Genomic DNA, 15,393 nt, shown 5'->3' with positions numbered 1-15,393 from the left:
GGTATTAGTATAGTACTGATCCAGGAGGTATAGGATTTCTCTTAAGATATTAAGTAGGACTGCAAATGATTCAGTTCTAAAAACAAAACTAATGTCTGCCAGATTGGCAGAACACACCTCTGTTTCAGACCTCCCATTTTTGAAGTGAAAATAGTGAGGTTTTTCGGATTAGACATTAGGGAAAAACTTTATTAAATAGGAAATTGGATAAAGGAAAGGAAAAGTGCTCATAACAGAGCAGAAAAAAAATTGATGGAGGAAGTTCACTGGAAGTCTTGCTCCTTTTTTTTAGGAGGGAGCCTTCTAAAGTAGAAAAGTAGCAGCATCTAAGAAAGGGCTTGGTGGAGAGAGCTGCATGCTGCTGTAAGTTCCTTTGTCTGACCTCCGCTTGCTTTGCAGAGCCTTTGCCAAGCGCCAGCAGCAGTTGACAGCCATGAAAGTGCTTCAGAGAAACTGTGCTGCCTATTTGAAGCTGCGGAACTGGCAGTGGTGGAGGTTGTTCACCAAGGTAACATTTTTCCCTTTGCAATTTTGACAATTTGGTTTCAGTTTCAGCTTCTGGGGTTGAACCAGAGAACCAAAAAACACTTTTCTGCAGTTGGGCCGGCTTGCAACTACACCTTGATTCATTTAGGCACAGAATATCATAGCGTATTTTATAGCTATGCAGTATATCTGCATAAACCAAGTTCAAGACTATATCCACATAATGTTGTGGAAAAGCAGAAGTCATCTTTTGATGCTTTATGCCTAAGAAGAGTAAGAGGTTCACTTGCTTTGGTAGTATGGCACTTCAAAAAGTCACTTGCTCCATGGCTAGTCAGTTTAGCTAGACAAAAACTGATAATACAGGGACGGCTTGCCATCTGTTTTTCCATTGTAAAAGCAAAAGAAAAGCACTGAGGTCTGATCTTGCTGTTAGGCTTGTATATAATTTACCTTTATAAAGACAATGAATACATGAAGAGATGGTCTTTTTTCTAAATGTATGGGATTTCTTGCTTTTTAGCTAAATGAGAGTTGAGAACAGAGTTTAAACTTTTCTCTTTCCTAAGAAATGACTTCTAAGGTAACATCACTTGCACCCATTTATATCTGGACATTGATTTGTTGACCACTACCCTCTGGATGCGACTATCCAGCCAATTCCTCATACACTGAACAATCCATCTATTAAATTCATATCTTTCCAATTTAGGGAGAAGGATGTTATGGGACCATGTCAAAGGCCTTAGAAAAGTCCAGACAGGTGACATTGACCCACCTGTGAATTTCCCCACTCTATGGCAACTTTTTTTATTCTCCTGCTATTACTACTTAGCTCCTGAGGACCTGGAATTGCCCTAACCCTTTCCTGATGCATCCCATCCTGGAGAAAAAGTCAGGCAGGCAGAAATTGTATTATTGGCAGAGTATATAACACTTTCTACATAAGTTTTATTCAGTGCTTATCAAGTACAAGAGTGTTTCTTCATGTTTTCCTTGTTCCTTATACATGTCTCATTCCTTTGGTTTCCCTTTCAGGTGAAGCCCCTTCTGCAAGTAAGCAGACAGGAAGAGGAGATGATGGCCAAGGAAGAAGAGCTAATAAAGGTCAAGGAGAAGCAGCTGGCTGCAGAAAATAGGCTGAGTGAGATGGAGACCTTTCAGGCCCAGGTGAGTTTGCAAATCTCATGTGTAAAAGTTATTCTCCTCTACCTGGCCAACTGCTTGAGAGCACCCCTTGCTTTATTGGTCTGATGGACAAGCTGCAGGATTCCTGCTTGTTGAAATATATGACTTGGCTGCCATCTTGTTCAATTTCCTTTGCCCTTCTTTCCAGCTCAGTTTCTCTAGCAGGTCATTTTGTGTAGTGACCACTTATTGCCCTTCTATAGCCATTACATTAAGTCTTCTTCGGCTGGGTGTTATAGCAAGCTAGTTGAATTCAATCTCACTGTTAATGGAATCCTTTTCATTTGGAACACAGAAGGTGGCAGCAGGATTGTTGTTCTGGGCTGATAATTATTTGTGTTACTTTTGCAGGGGAAAACTAGACAATCTCCTTTTTTCAAATGGATATGGTCTTGAGAAGTTTATTAAGGCTGATAAAATATGTGGTTGCAGTGTTCTCATTTGAAAAGGAGAGCAAACACTTAAACTGTGTTTTGATATTTAGTTTTTGATTAGCAGCAGGAGACTGCTGCAATGATTAAGACTAACTGTGGAACACAGGAGCACATAACACACATTGCTAAGTGCTTTGGTAAATTGGAGCTTGTCTCATTTCTGGCTTTGTGTCTGATGTAGCTAATGGCAGAGAAGATGCAGCTGCAGGAACAATTGCAAGCAGAAACTGAACTCTGTGCTGAAGCTGAGGAGATAAGAGCCCGCCTGACAGCCAAGAAACAAGAACTGGAGGAGATATGTCATGACCTGGAAGCAAGAGTGGAGGAAGAGGAAGAACGGTGTCAACATCTGCAGGCTGAAAAGAAGAAAATGCAACAGAATATCCAGGTAATGCCTTAGGAATACTGACTCTTGTCAGTAAAGAGTATAGTAAGGGTCAGAGCTGCTCTGTTGTTTCAGCTTGGAGGGAAACAGGAGAGAGAGAATATAAAATAAAGCATAGAAAAATCTACCTGTGGAATACAACATAGTGATTCTGGTCCTGAGCCTGAGGCGTTCAGCCAGTCATCTGGAATGAGCTTTTCCATTCTTGAAGATGGTGGCCACTTGTCAAATAGACAAGTAAGCTTAAGCAAGGTGTTTTAGAATGGTGCGTTCTTCTTTGCAAAAAAGTATTGTTTGTTTTGCTAGAAAAGTTGTTTTTTAGGACAGGATATGTTGCATCAAGCCACAACAGATGTTAATTCTGGAAAGTACCTTGAGGTACCTTAATACCTAGAGGAAGGGTAAAGAAAACTTCCAAGTTCTAGGATTGCTACTGTGCTATTACATCGGTTGGTAAGGAGCACTGACAGATGCCTTGCTTTTCTGTGGATGTTGTGAAGGAACTGGAGGAACAGCTTGAAGAAGAGGAAAGCGCCAGGCAGAAGTTGCAGCTGGAAAAAGTGACGACAGAGGCCAAATTGAAGAAACTGGAAGAAGATGTGATGGTTCTGGAAGATCAGAATCTCAAATTGGCTAAGGTAAGATTCCTGAAGCTTATTACACAGGCCAAAGACGTACGGGTGTTTCTTGTGGAGCTACCCACCAAAGGCTGACCTTTCCCATATTGTGGGGAAATGTTCAAATGAGTTCAGTCATGTCTATGACAACTGTGACCTGAAATTAACTGCCTGCCTATATTCTTTACAAGTCAGTAGTATATGATATTTAAATAGCCATGACTGAATAACGATCCATGAACAAAAGTTTTCTGATACATCATTATGCCAAACAATATCGAGTTATTCCATGATTAGACTTCCCTTTCAGATTTGAAAAGGCTTCCAATACAAATTTTTAAGTAGCCATTGATTTGAATGCTATCTGTAATCCTGAAAGGATTTCTTTTGTTCCAAGTTCCTACTACAGGAGTAGTAGGCACTCATGACATTGACATATTTAAGCACAGTCAATTGTGGAAAAATGTCCTGTAATTGCAGCAACTGCTTTGACACTGTCTTCTCTATTCTGCAGGAAAAGAAACTGTTGGAAGACAGGATGTCTGAATTTACAACGAACCTGACAGAGGAAGAGGAGAAATCTAAGAGCTTAGCCAAACTCAAGAATAAACATGAGGCCATGATCACAGACCTTGAAGGTGATTTTGGTTTTGTTCAGGGCTATTTTGTGTGGAGGTGTTTCTTGTTTGTTTGTTTTTAAGGCAGATTCTGCACAGAACTTGCCTGTTTACTTCTTAATTTTAGGTGGTTTCTTGTTAAAATTTGTTGAACTTGATTTTGATTTCTGGAGTTTTAGTCCTCCCCAGGTTCTGAGGGGTTAAAAGTTACTCTATAGTGTGTATGCTATTGATTGGTTTGGTGGAGCTGTTCAGTGACTGGCTGAAGGTTATGTGCCTTGTCAGCTGAGCCCTTGATCTAAATAAAAATCCTCTCTAAAGCAGCAGGCCAATGGAGAAGAGAGGCTGGTTCTCTTTCTTTTCCTGCTGTGGAAGTGTAACCACTTTTCTACTTCCAGCAGCAGCATCAATCTGTCAGGGTTAGTGCTGTTTCTGATATCCTGTTTGCACGAGCTTTTCAGAGTTGAAGCTAGAGTTACTTCACCTGGAGACCTCCCAGGTTAACACAGCAGGAGCCAGCCTGTTTAGTTTCTGTAAAGGCAGAGCAGACCTTGTGGTCAGTGTCACTTAATGAGTGCTTATGCCTGTGTGGTGTGGGTGTTGGGAGAGACTAGCATTCTGCTGGCATTGTTTAGTATAGGAAAAGAGGGCAAGAGGGTTTGGCTGTAAGGTGAGGGGAAGTCATGCAGGTATGTTTTGAGGGCAAAATATGGGGGCAGTTGCATGTGTAGGTCCTGACAAAATAATGCACTCCAGCTATAGTCAGGACAGTTGTATTATTAGGAAAGAAACTATTGATTAAATGGCTTTACTTTCTCTGCTCATACAACATTCTTTGGGTATGTATCATCTGCAAAACTTAATGTGTCCCCATCTTCTTCAGAACGTCTGCGACGTGAGGAAAAGCAAAGGCAAGAATTGGAAAAGACTCGTCGAAAGCTTGAAGGGGACTCCAGTGATCTGCATGACCAGATTGCTGAGCTGCAGGCTCAGATTGCAGAACTCAAAATGCAGCTGGCCAAGAAAGAAGAGGAGCTGCAGGCAGCCTTAGCTAGGTGAGAACCTGACCTGCAGGGTTCAGGGTCCACCAAGTTGGGAAGTATTTCTTGTCTTGTCTCCCTCTGGAATAGGAGCTAAACAGAATCTGTGGTAGTTGCATTTCAGCCCCTGGACTGTTAGGATCCACATGTTCTCAGCATCGGAGTTCTTTGGCTGCTGCTCACTGCCACATTCTCTGTGCAGAGCACGGCTATGACTTTAATGTTTCATTGGAACTGTAAGATTTCAGAGGGGATTAAAAAGTAGTGGCAACAGACTCTCTCACTGGTAGTTGCTATATTCATCTGTTCAGTAAAGTGTCCAGTTTCCAGTGCAAAACAGTGCTTTCCCTTCTGCTTTCTTCTGTTGTCTCTCTGTGTCCCCTTCTTTAAGGTAAGTGATTGTGCTCTCTCAGATATTGGGAAATAGAATCCGTAGTGACACATGCATCAAAGTTTGAATGTAATATTGTAGAGCTGGCCTGTGGCAGCTTTCTTTATTGATTATTCTTAATAGGTTAGGTGATTTTAATTTACCTACAGTTTAAATCTGGCTCTGACCAGAACCCTATGTTGAACACAGGGTGGAAGAAGAGGCAGCTCAGAAGAACATGGCCCTGAAAAAGATCAGGGAACTTGAATCCCAGATCACTGAGCTGCAGGAAGATCTGGAGTCAGAGAGAGCATTCAGGAACAAAGCTGAAAAACAGAAGCGGGATCTGGGAGAAGAGCTGGAAGCATTGAAAACGGAGCTAGAAGACACGCTAGATTCTACAGCTGCTCAGCAAGAGCTCAGGTAACTCCACGATGTAGCTGTTGTCTTTTTTTGACTTTTTTAATAAATGCTGGAGCATCCAGTCTCTTACCAAAGCAAGTCTTTGCCTTTATTGGAGTAGTTTGGTTAGCAGCCTCAGTGGCTATAGAAGGAGGTAGTGTGCAAGCTGTACTCAAAGCTGCATTTACCTCACCTGATGTAAGAATGTTAATTTGCTCCCTAACCACAGTGTTAACGATAGACCTGAAACATTCATTGTTTCATGCTATTACTACTTAGGCTGAAGGTAATGCTGCCAGCTTCTGCTTAAGAACAGTGCATTGCTAAGCTCTAACTTTGAAAAGTGTCTTTGTAGCTTGTAGGGCTAAACAGACATTGGCATTTTTCTGCGTTAGACATGCTTTGGTGGATATACACTTCTGTTTGATTTTCTCAGTAATGGAATTTGTGAATTTTGTAGGTCAAAGAGAGAACAAGAAGTAACAGTTTTGAAGAAGACCCTTGAAGATGAGGCAAAGACACATGAGGCTCAAATCCAAGAGATGAGGCAGAAACATTCACAAGCTATTGAAGAGCTGGCAGAGCAGTTAGAACAAACCAAACGGGTATGTGGAATAGAAAACACAAGACCAAAGCAGTCAATCTCCCTGAAAGGACAGCTGCTCTATGACCATGTCTTAAAACTGCAGAAGAACATAAAGCGTTTGTGATATTAGGCATCTGATATGTGTGCTCTTCTTCCCTTGGTAGATTATTTTTCACTATGAAGCTGTTTTGAATAGTTGCATTCATTCTTTGTTCCAATCAGGCATGTTATACTGCTTAACCAAGATGTTCTTTTGACAGCTTGCACTTGTTGACTTGTACAGCCTTAATTTGGAATCTGATGATGGAAAACTATCTCCTGTGTTGTCTTCTCTGCTTGTTAGATTGTCTCCTGCTTATCAGGGACAGGCTGCTTAAACTGTTTTTTCTGAGTAAGAGCCTACAATTTAGCTGCTAAACATGAAACATTAGCTTGCTTGTTGCGGGGGCGGGCGGGGGAGAGGGGAAAAAGTACTTGGTGGGAGGATCCTGCCATATCTAAAGTCTGAGAGGTTTCGCTGTGTTTTTTCCCTCTTCAGGTGAAAGCAAATCTGGAAAAAGCAAAACAGGCTCTGGAAAGTGAGAGGACTGAACTGGCCAATGAGGTGAAGGCCCTTCTGCAGGGCAAAGGGGATGCTGAGCACAAGCGGAAAAAAGTAGATGCTCAGCTCCAAGAACTCCAGGTGAAATTCACGGAAGGCGAAAGAGTGAAGACTGAACTGGTTGAGAGGGTTAACAAATTGCAGGTGAGTGGCATGGGTTTTCCTTAGCTTCTGATAGAGCCCAGGGTTAGACTGAAAGCATTGTAGGGTTGTGGCTCCCCACAGCTAGTTCAAAAATCTTGTTCCTGCTGAGGATAAAGTTCCTACAAAAAGGAAATCCATAGTTTGCTTCCCAGGGGCTATGCAAGCTATTTAACTCATTGCCAGGGCAGGACTTGTGGATTGATGCTTCTTACCAGCTCTGAGAAGCTGAAGTAACTAGTTGCCATTTGAGTTTTGTAAGCCTTAAAGTATCAGCATGTCTGCTTCCCTTCAGCACACAGCGGTTTGTACAGTACAGTTTCCAGTTATGCAAACATTCAGCTGCTTGTGGATGTAGACCGGCATAAACAGACCAGCAATTGTATAACTCATTTGGAAGACAGCTTCTTGAAGCTTTGTAATGCAGTTGATGGTGATGAGGTGTGGCTCAAGGCTGATGTAGAAATTTAGGGTTTCTCCTCCTGTCTTCAAGTGAACAGCAAACCGCTTTGAGTCACACAGAGCATTGTCTTCTGCCTTCTCATTTTTGGAGGGCTGTTATTAAAAGCTGAGCATTGCCGGTGTGTGCGCTATCTTCTAGAATGTGCTAATGTAATTTTGAGACTCTAGATATAGTCCTGAAGCAGAGTATAAAAGAGGGAGTTAGTTTAATGAAAGCTTTTAAAATTCTTGCCAGGCTGTCTAAAGTCTTATATAGGCCTTAAAAAGCCCAAATCACCCAGAACCAGAAGGCTTTTGCTACAGAAGGGATCCCATGTAAAAATCTTTTTTCAGCTTCTCATACTTCATTCCTGGGAGTCTGGAAACGATGCATTCATTTCCCTGAGAGAATATATGCATGCCTTACTGTTATGAGGTGCCTGAGTTTTCAGTTCTGCGTCCTGTAGCTGCTCACCTGTTCCTGGCTTTGTTTTTGCAGACGTATTCACTAACTGATATTCTGATCTCTCCTTCAGGTCGAGTTGGACAATGTCACAGGTCTCTTGAACCAGTCTGACAGCAAATCAGCCAAATTGGCAAAGGACTTCTCTGCTTTGGAGTCACAGCTTCAGGATACACAGGTGAGAGCTTTGGAAACCAAGGCATCTCTGTGTAGTGCAGCCAAATGTCTTACAATTTGCAAAAGTAAGATGATGCTGGTGCCCGAAGTAGGTAAATGACCACTGTCTTTCAAATCTACTTAAGTTTGGTTTTAGCCATGCTATATCATTTTAGCCTGTTGCCCTTTTCTTTGATACCTGAATATGAGAAAGCCATGTAGCAGAATACAGTCTGGGAAGGGTTTAATGGTTTGAGTGCTCAAAAGACTCAAGAAAAGACTGTGGGTGGCTTGTGAGGTGAACTAATGTACTTTAATTATTAGAGTGTATGAGGGAATAGGACCATTCAGAGTATTTTGTTTCTGCGTGGACTTGCTGGAAGACAATTATTTAAATTCTGTCTTTGGTTGTGTTATCTGTGAAATAAGTTGCATACTTAAAATCAACTTCAAAAGTACTCATTCTGGAGAGAGTGGGTGAGCATTGTGAGCCTTTAAGGCCAAGGAGCGGTGCTGAATTCCACTGGGGTGTTTGCTTCCTAGGAGCTGCTGCAGGAGGAGACTCGCCTAAAACTGAGCCTCAGCACTAAGCTGAAGCAAATGGAGGATGAGAAGAACAGTTTCAAAGAGCAACTGGAAGAAGAAGAGGAAGCTAAGAGAAACCTGGAGAAACAGATTGCTGTGCTTCAGCAACAGGTACAGAGTCCGCATCCTATAAACCAATGTCTTTTGAAAGAAAGCTTAAGTGCAATCCGTCTATAGGGAAGTAAAATCTAAATGGAGGATCAACTTTAAGTAACAGAACCTTTCCTGGGAAAAGGTGATCCTGCTGATTTGGGCAAGAGAGGAAATGACGAGGTCTCTGATGATAATCCTACAAATTACTTGTAGATTTGTATCCAACAATTCCTTTAGGAATTCAGTCAGGTATTAGTTGAGGGGGGAGTGGGACCTTCAAAACGGAGCAGGCTCAACTTCTGATGCCAGTAAACTACATACAGCATTGTCTGTGGTATGGCTTCATGTGACATCTTTTCTGGCTTCCAGGCAATAGATGCAAAGAAGAAGATGGATGATGGTCTGGGCTGCCTTGAGTCAGCAGAGGAAGCCAGGAAGAAGCTGCAGAAGGACTTGGAGGGCTTGAGCCAGCGTTATGAAGAGAAGACAGCTGCGTATGACAAGCTGGAAAAAACAAAGACCCGCCTGCAGCAGGAGCTGGATGACCTTGCTGTGGACCTGGATCATCAGCGGCAAATAGTTTCCAACCTTGAGAAGAAGCAGAAGAAGTTTGACCAGGTATGACTTCAGTCACTGGGCATTCAGTAGGTGCATCTTATTGAACAGCTGTGCTTTAAGAATACCTAAGCAATGCTGCTTGGAGAATGCATATTTATTTCCAAGCTAAGGCATAGCATATAGAGTGGAGAAATAAGCTTTCATAGAATTAAATTAATTCTGTTGCTTCCAGAGGAAGCTTAGTGATGTTTCTTTCCCAAAGGCATAGCTTTTATATCAAGACCAAGATCAAGTTTGAAGCCTTGTTTGCAGATCATTGAGAGAGAGTTGGAAATACTTGGTTTGAGGCCTAGGGAATTGAAAGTTTGTTCATTTGGGATCAGCACAGTTACAAAAGGTGGGATGGCATGCTTCATTCTTGGAAGCTGGTTCCTGCTTTCTGTGGCAGAGTACTGTTAAGACGCTACTGAAAAGGTGCATGTTTACGTTGTTAGAAAATTGTCATTCATTTCTCAGAATACTGATACTGTGCTCTTGTAGCTGTTGGCAGAGGAGAAGAGCATCTCTGCCAAGTATGCAGAAGAACGGGACCGTGCTGAGGCAGAAGCCCGTGAGAAGGAGACTAAGGCCCTCTCCCTGGCCAGAGCCCTGGAAGAAGCCATAGAGCAGAAAGATGAGCTGGAACGAATCAATAAGCAGTTCCGTGCAGAGATGGAAGATCTGATGAGTTCAAAGGATGATGTTGGGAAAAGTGTAAGTATGAAGTTAAAATGTCTGGCCAGGAAATATCACACAGGTGATACTGTTTAATACTGCAAAAAGCTTATGTTAGTGTTAGCACAGATGAATGTAGTAAAGAATACTGGACACATTGTGAGTTTGTGAATGTGTATTGCATTAGTAAGTGTGAAAGATGGATTGCAAGAATCTGGAAATGACCCAAAGTAGTTGAAAACTGAGGTAGTGGGAAACTGAACTGCTGTTAATTAACTGTTGTGGCAGAAATGAAGATAGGATAAGAGTCTGATTTGTAAAATACAGAGATTACCCAGGCAATGGAAGACAGTAAACCCAGTATTTCAAAACAAAAAATAAGTTTATGATAAGCAGAAAGGCAAATAAATTAAAAAAAAAAAAGAAAAGAATTAGAGGCCAGAAAATGTTTTCCTGAATTCTGTCAGTGCCAGAAGTCTCCAGCAGTAGGAGACTGCAGTAGATGTAGGTCTGCAGTAGGTCAGGACTGGGCTAACAAATGCTTTTTTTCTTTCTCCCCACCACACATGCATGACCAGAACTAATAGGTAGTTGTGATTTCGACTGGCAGCTCACAGGTATGCGAGCAGCTGACTTTGAGGGATACCTCTGCCCTACTACAAGGGCCACATGCATCATTCTTGTTTCTGCCTTATGTGAATGGTTGTTCTTAGCCTTTTTTGCACTTAGGATAGGTGAAATTGTCTGACTCTCTCTGAGGAAACCTCCCGTGTGGTACTGTGCTGTAGGTCCATGAGCTGGAGAAGGCTAAGCGAGCCCTGGAGCAGCAGGTGGAGGAGATGAAGACACAGCTGGAAGAGCTGGAAGATGAACTGCAGGCCACAGAGGATGCCAAACTGCGGCTAGAAGTGAACCAACAGGCCATGAAGGCACAGTTTGACCGGGACCTCCAGGGGCGTGATGAACAGAATGAAGAGAAGAAGAAACAGCTGATTAGACAAGTAAGAATTGCTCTGTAAATCCTGAAAGTGTTCCATGCCCAAAGACACTTGTGTCCAAAGATGGTTAGACAGACAGCATCAAACTTCAGGTTCTTGTTAATGGTAACTGTCCAGGCAGCACTGCAGAGCTGTGAGGCACTTCACCCCTTGTGTGCATGATTGCTCAAACAGCCTTTGTCTATTAAAGGAACCTGTGTGGCTTTATTAGTGAGGAATGTTAACCCCATCCCCCTGCCAGGAAGAAGGAGAACGAGTCACATGCTTGCCCTTATGTACAGTTTGAAAGGGGGATATGAAAACTGGCTATTAGGAAATCAAGGAGCCGAAATGCTGATGCCTGTATTTCTTTCTACAGGTGCGGGAGATGGAGGTGGAATTGGAAGATGAACGGAAACAGCGCTCCATTGCTGTGGCTGCCAGGAAGAAGCTAGAGATGGACCTGAAGGATTTGGAAAGCCATATAGACACTGCTAACAAGAATCGTGAAGAAGCCATCAAGCAGCTCCGCAAACTGCAGGTGAGATGCTGCAACCGTCTTAGCTGTCACTGTAGAACACTTACCCAGGGAAATGGGATACAAGATTTCATCTTGTGAGAGCCATGCATCAGTGGCAGAAGAGCAGCAGAACCTTGTAGCAATTTACAGGGAAAGATTTATTGGCATTTCAAATATCCTTCTAACCCCGATCTGCCTGTTTAATTCCCTGAGAGACAAGCTGTCCACTGTAGTGCTTGCTTCATGTCAGTGTTTTCGGAAAGGATTATGGAGCTGCAAAGCTAGAGGGGCCTAAGTATCACTTATGCCTTCTCCTGCCCCACCACAGTTCTCCTATGCTTTTGTAATTCCTACAGGCATTTGTCTGATCTGTTCTTAGGAAAAATTCCAAATCTGCCCTAGACCATCCATTGTATTGCTTCACTAGAAAGCTTCCTGTACACTGCCTTCCCCCCTCCCTATATCTGACAGGTTTTTTTCCCTTGCAATTTAAGCAGTGCTGTTTGCTTTCATTACTCCTTCTCCTTGTTACTTGTGAAATGGGAAAAGGATTATTCCTTTTGTTTTTACAGCAGCCTTTGTGGTAGCTGAAGATTAATGAATCCCTGTTTCCATTTCCCTTCATGTTTCCTGTAAGACAAACAAACCCACTCTGTTAATGTGGATGCTCTGAAATCCGTCATTTGCTCTCCCTTTTTCAGGCACAAATGAAGGATTACATGCGGGAACTGGAGGACACACGTACTTCCAGAGAAGAGATCTTGGCCCAGGCCAAAGAAAATGAGAAGAAGTTGAAGAGCATGGAAGCAGAGATGATCCAATTGCAGGAGGTAATGGAATATGCATGCAAGTAAAGGGTTTGTTGGTTTTCTTTGGCCAAGAACTAAGCATAGCAGTCTAAGCTTCAGTGGTTGTTTCCTTTCTCCTGTACTTTTCGCTCTGCTCAAATAGGAGGTCCACTTCAAAATGCAGAATTTGGCCCTCTCTTGACAGCTGTGATAGGAGAGTGCAAAAGAAAGGAAGCCATGGGGTGGGTGTGGAGCAGACCATGTCTTATAATTAGGTCTGGATGTAGCTGGAGACCATACCACCCATTGCCAGTAACTACTTTTTCCTATGCTGCATTAATTGGTATCTTCCCATTGGATCACTGACCGTCTCATTTTCATTCCAGGAGCTTGCAGCTGCTGAGCGTGCCAAGCGCCAGGCCCAGCAAGAAAGGGATGAGCTGGCTGATGAGATTGCCAACAACAGTGGTAAAGGGTGAGTAATGTTCCCTGTTTTAAGGGTGGAGGAGCTGGTTTGAGAAAATACTTTGCAGGCTGTTATTTTTATATAATCTGCAGCATGCACTGTATCCCCTCTGCTCTCAAAAGACTGAGTTTATTTAAAGATATGAGAAATGGTGGATTTTCTCCAAGGCATTAATGGCACTAACACTGCTTTAATGATTCTGTGTTGTATAGAGCACTGGCCATGGAGGAAAAGAGACGCCTGGAGGCCCGGATAGCTCAGCTGGAGGAGGAGTTGGAAGAAGAACAGGGCAACACAGAGATAATCAATGACCGGCTCAAGAAGGCAAACCTTCAGGTATCTATCCAGGCTGTATGTGTGTCAGTAGGGGTTCTCTAGTCTGTGTAAATTGTCATACTGCACTCTGATTAATGCCAGCTGCCACTTTGTGTATAGGCCCTCAGAAGTCCCTAGATGTGAGGAAGATCAAACACCTGAATACCACAGTACAGAAGATAGGTTGGGCAGTCAGAGCTGATGTTAGCTCACTGGTTTTGAACACTTAAATCATTAGGTAGCTGCAACAATCAAGTTTATTTAAAACAAAACCCTAAGCAAAACCACCAACAACAAACCCCAGTAACCAACCAAAAAACCCCAAAACAACCACCACAAAAATACCCCAAACCTCCTAGTCCCTTTTTTTCTGTATTAAGAGATTATGAGAAAGATGATCCGTATCATGCTGCTACTCCAACTTGACGTGCTGAACAGTGCCACAATGTGCTTGAAAAACGACTTTTCTGCCAGTTCTGTGCTGCTTCTGATGGACTAACCATATGGAATTTGTTAGGCCGCTATAGAAACCAGGATTGTGATCTGCATGTTCTCTGCCATATTTTGTCTGCCCAACTCTGAGGGTTGAGCATGTTGTTTTCTCAGCATTCCGGAGCCAAGGAGCTAGGCTGATGGTTTTCCAAACGGCTTGTTCACTCTGGTGGATGAGAGCATAGTTCTCAGTTCTCGAGTTGGTTGACTGTCAGCCAGAGCCCTCTCTGGCTTGGAAGTGGACCGAGTTCTTGCTCTTTCCCCTTCAAAAGTCAGTATTTTTAAGCTGCTTCTTTGTAGTAGACAGAGGGAGTAGACAGGCAGCAAATAAATGATAAATTAGTAAAGCACATGTATTGGATCTATTTGCCTCAGGATTTTTGTAATTCACTAAGACTGATAATTACTGTGTTACATGCCAAACCCTGGCTTTTGCTACTGAGAGCATTGTGTGTGATTGGCAAGTTTAGCCCTAAGAGGAGGCTGATAAACCTGTTATTCAAGGAATTCCTTTGAAAATCTGGGTAAACTAAGATATTTTGAGAAGTGCCCTGCCTACGGAGAGTTCCCTCTGCATCATAGTTATTCCAGGTATTCAGCTTACCCTGAGAGTCCTTTTTCTTTGCTGTCAGCATGTGCCTGGGAAGTAAATCAGCCTTTCAGGCTGGAGCGCTGGATGTGCTCAGAACTTCTTCTCTCTGCAGATTGATCAGATGAATGCCGACCTGAATGCTGAGCGTAGCAACGCACAGAAGAATGAGAACGCTCGCCAGCAGATGGAGCGCCAGCTTAAGGAGCTTAAGCTTAAACTGCAGGAGATGGAGAGTGCAGTAAAGTCCAAGTACAAGGCTACCATCACGGCCTTGGAAGCAAAGATAGCACAGCTGGAAGAGCAGTTGGACATGGAGACAAAGTATGTCCTAGCAGAAACTCTGTTTTAAATTCCGATTTGTCTTAGTGAAGGTTTTATTCTAGGTGTAGTGGGTAGTATGGAAGCAAGATCTTGGCAAACCTTCCTTGTTTTTCACTGTAGAGACTTCCAGCTCCTTCCAGACTTAACCACTCCTAAAACTGCAGCTGTGATACACTTGCTGCCCTTCTGTAGCTTCACAAAGTATCTTATCTGTGTGACATCGTTGCCTTTTTGTTATTTCTGGGAAATACGGCCTGCCATCCCCTTTTTTCCCCTAGGTTATGAGCAGTTTTTCTATCTTCCTTGTTTCTAACTTGCCCAAGTCGTGTCATCTTGCTGGGGACAAGGGGAGAGGAGTTTTTGTCTGAGCGTCACTGTGTTTCTGTATAGGGAGCGCCAGGCTGCCAGCAAGCAAGTGCGTCGTGCCGAGAAGAAGCTGAAAGACATCTTGCTGCAGGTGGATGATGAGAGGCGCAATGCTGAGCAATTCAAAGATCAGGTGTGTATGGTTACTGCAGCACTGGTGAGTCTTGTGGTGGGAGGACTCTCCTCCTATGGCCAAAGCATTGGCTGCATTAAGAGGGCATTAACCTTCCTACGGACTTTTCTTTTTCCTCACTGTGATAATTACAAGATGACACAGATGAAAATGCTTTTAAGGAAGAAAAGCTTGGGGCTGTCAAGTCTTAGGCAGTTCCTTTCAGAAAGCAAAGAGGGGGCTTTGAAAACTGCTTTTTGCTCCTCTCACTACTAACTGTGCTGCAGCTCTGGGAAACACTGATTTGTATTTCTCTCTTCCCCACACATGCTCAGGCGGATAAGGCAAACATGCGCTTGAAGCAGCTGAAACGCCAGCTTGAGGAAGCAGAAGAGGAGGCCCAGCGAGCCAATGCGTCCCGTAGGAAGCTCCAGCGTGAGCTGGAGGATGCCACTGAAACAGCTGATGCTATGAATAGGGAAGTCAGCTCCCTGAAGAGCAAACTCAGGTAAAGTGGAGCATTCTAGGTCATTGCTGTAATTGCCCACTGCAAACAGCATGGCCAGG

At 43.2% G+C, this 15,393-nt stretch overlaps 1 protein-coding gene across 1 annotated transcript in view; it reads left to right on the top strand.

The window, feature by feature from the left end:
- MYH9 (myosin heavy chain 9) overlaps positions 1 to 15,393 on the top strand; it is a 73,897-nt gene that overhangs the window by 56,892 nt on the left and 1,612 nt on the right. The window contains exons 20-40 of the mRNA XM_061445128.1: positions 400 to 508; positions 1,525 to 1,656; positions 2,290 to 2,496; positions 2,994 to 3,131; positions 3,625 to 3,748; positions 4,611 to 4,782; positions 5,348 to 5,560; positions 6,000 to 6,144; positions 6,664 to 6,870; positions 7,845 to 7,949; positions 8,471 to 8,623; positions 8,975 to 9,223; positions 9,704 to 9,916; positions 10,666 to 10,878; positions 11,234 to 11,395; positions 12,076 to 12,204; positions 12,549 to 12,637; positions 12,841 to 12,964; positions 14,140 to 14,348; positions 14,739 to 14,847; positions 15,162 to 15,334. Coding sequence (XP_061301112.1) covers positions 400 to 508; positions 1,525 to 1,656; positions 2,290 to 2,496; positions 2,994 to 3,131; positions 3,625 to 3,748; positions 4,611 to 4,782; positions 5,348 to 5,560; positions 6,000 to 6,144; positions 6,664 to 6,870; positions 7,845 to 7,949; positions 8,471 to 8,623; positions 8,975 to 9,223; positions 9,704 to 9,916; positions 10,666 to 10,878; positions 11,234 to 11,395; positions 12,076 to 12,204; positions 12,549 to 12,637; positions 12,841 to 12,964; positions 14,140 to 14,348; positions 14,739 to 14,847; positions 15,162 to 15,334 — 3,375 coding nt within the window. The remainder of the gene's footprint in view (positions 1 to 399; positions 509 to 1,524; positions 1,657 to 2,289; positions 2,497 to 2,993; positions 3,132 to 3,624; positions 3,749 to 4,610; positions 4,783 to 5,347; positions 5,561 to 5,999; positions 6,145 to 6,663; positions 6,871 to 7,844; positions 7,950 to 8,470; positions 8,624 to 8,974; positions 9,224 to 9,703; positions 9,917 to 10,665; positions 10,879 to 11,233; positions 11,396 to 12,075; positions 12,205 to 12,548; positions 12,638 to 12,840; positions 12,965 to 14,139; positions 14,349 to 14,738; positions 14,848 to 15,161; positions 15,335 to 15,393) is intronic.

Source organism: Pezoporus flaviventris, unplaced genomic scaffold, assembly GCF_033815535.1.
Source record: "Pezoporus flaviventris isolate CSIRO_AGI_PZ_B2104156 unplaced genomic scaffold, CSIRO_AGI_Pfla_v1 ptg000002l, whole genome shotgun sequence".
NCBI classification, from domain to species: Eukaryota; Metazoa; Chordata; class Aves; order Psittaciformes; family Psittacidae; genus Pezoporus; species Pezoporus flaviventris.
Note: the sequence above shows the minus strand (reverse complement) of the source record. Positions and strands in the feature narration are given on the sequence as shown.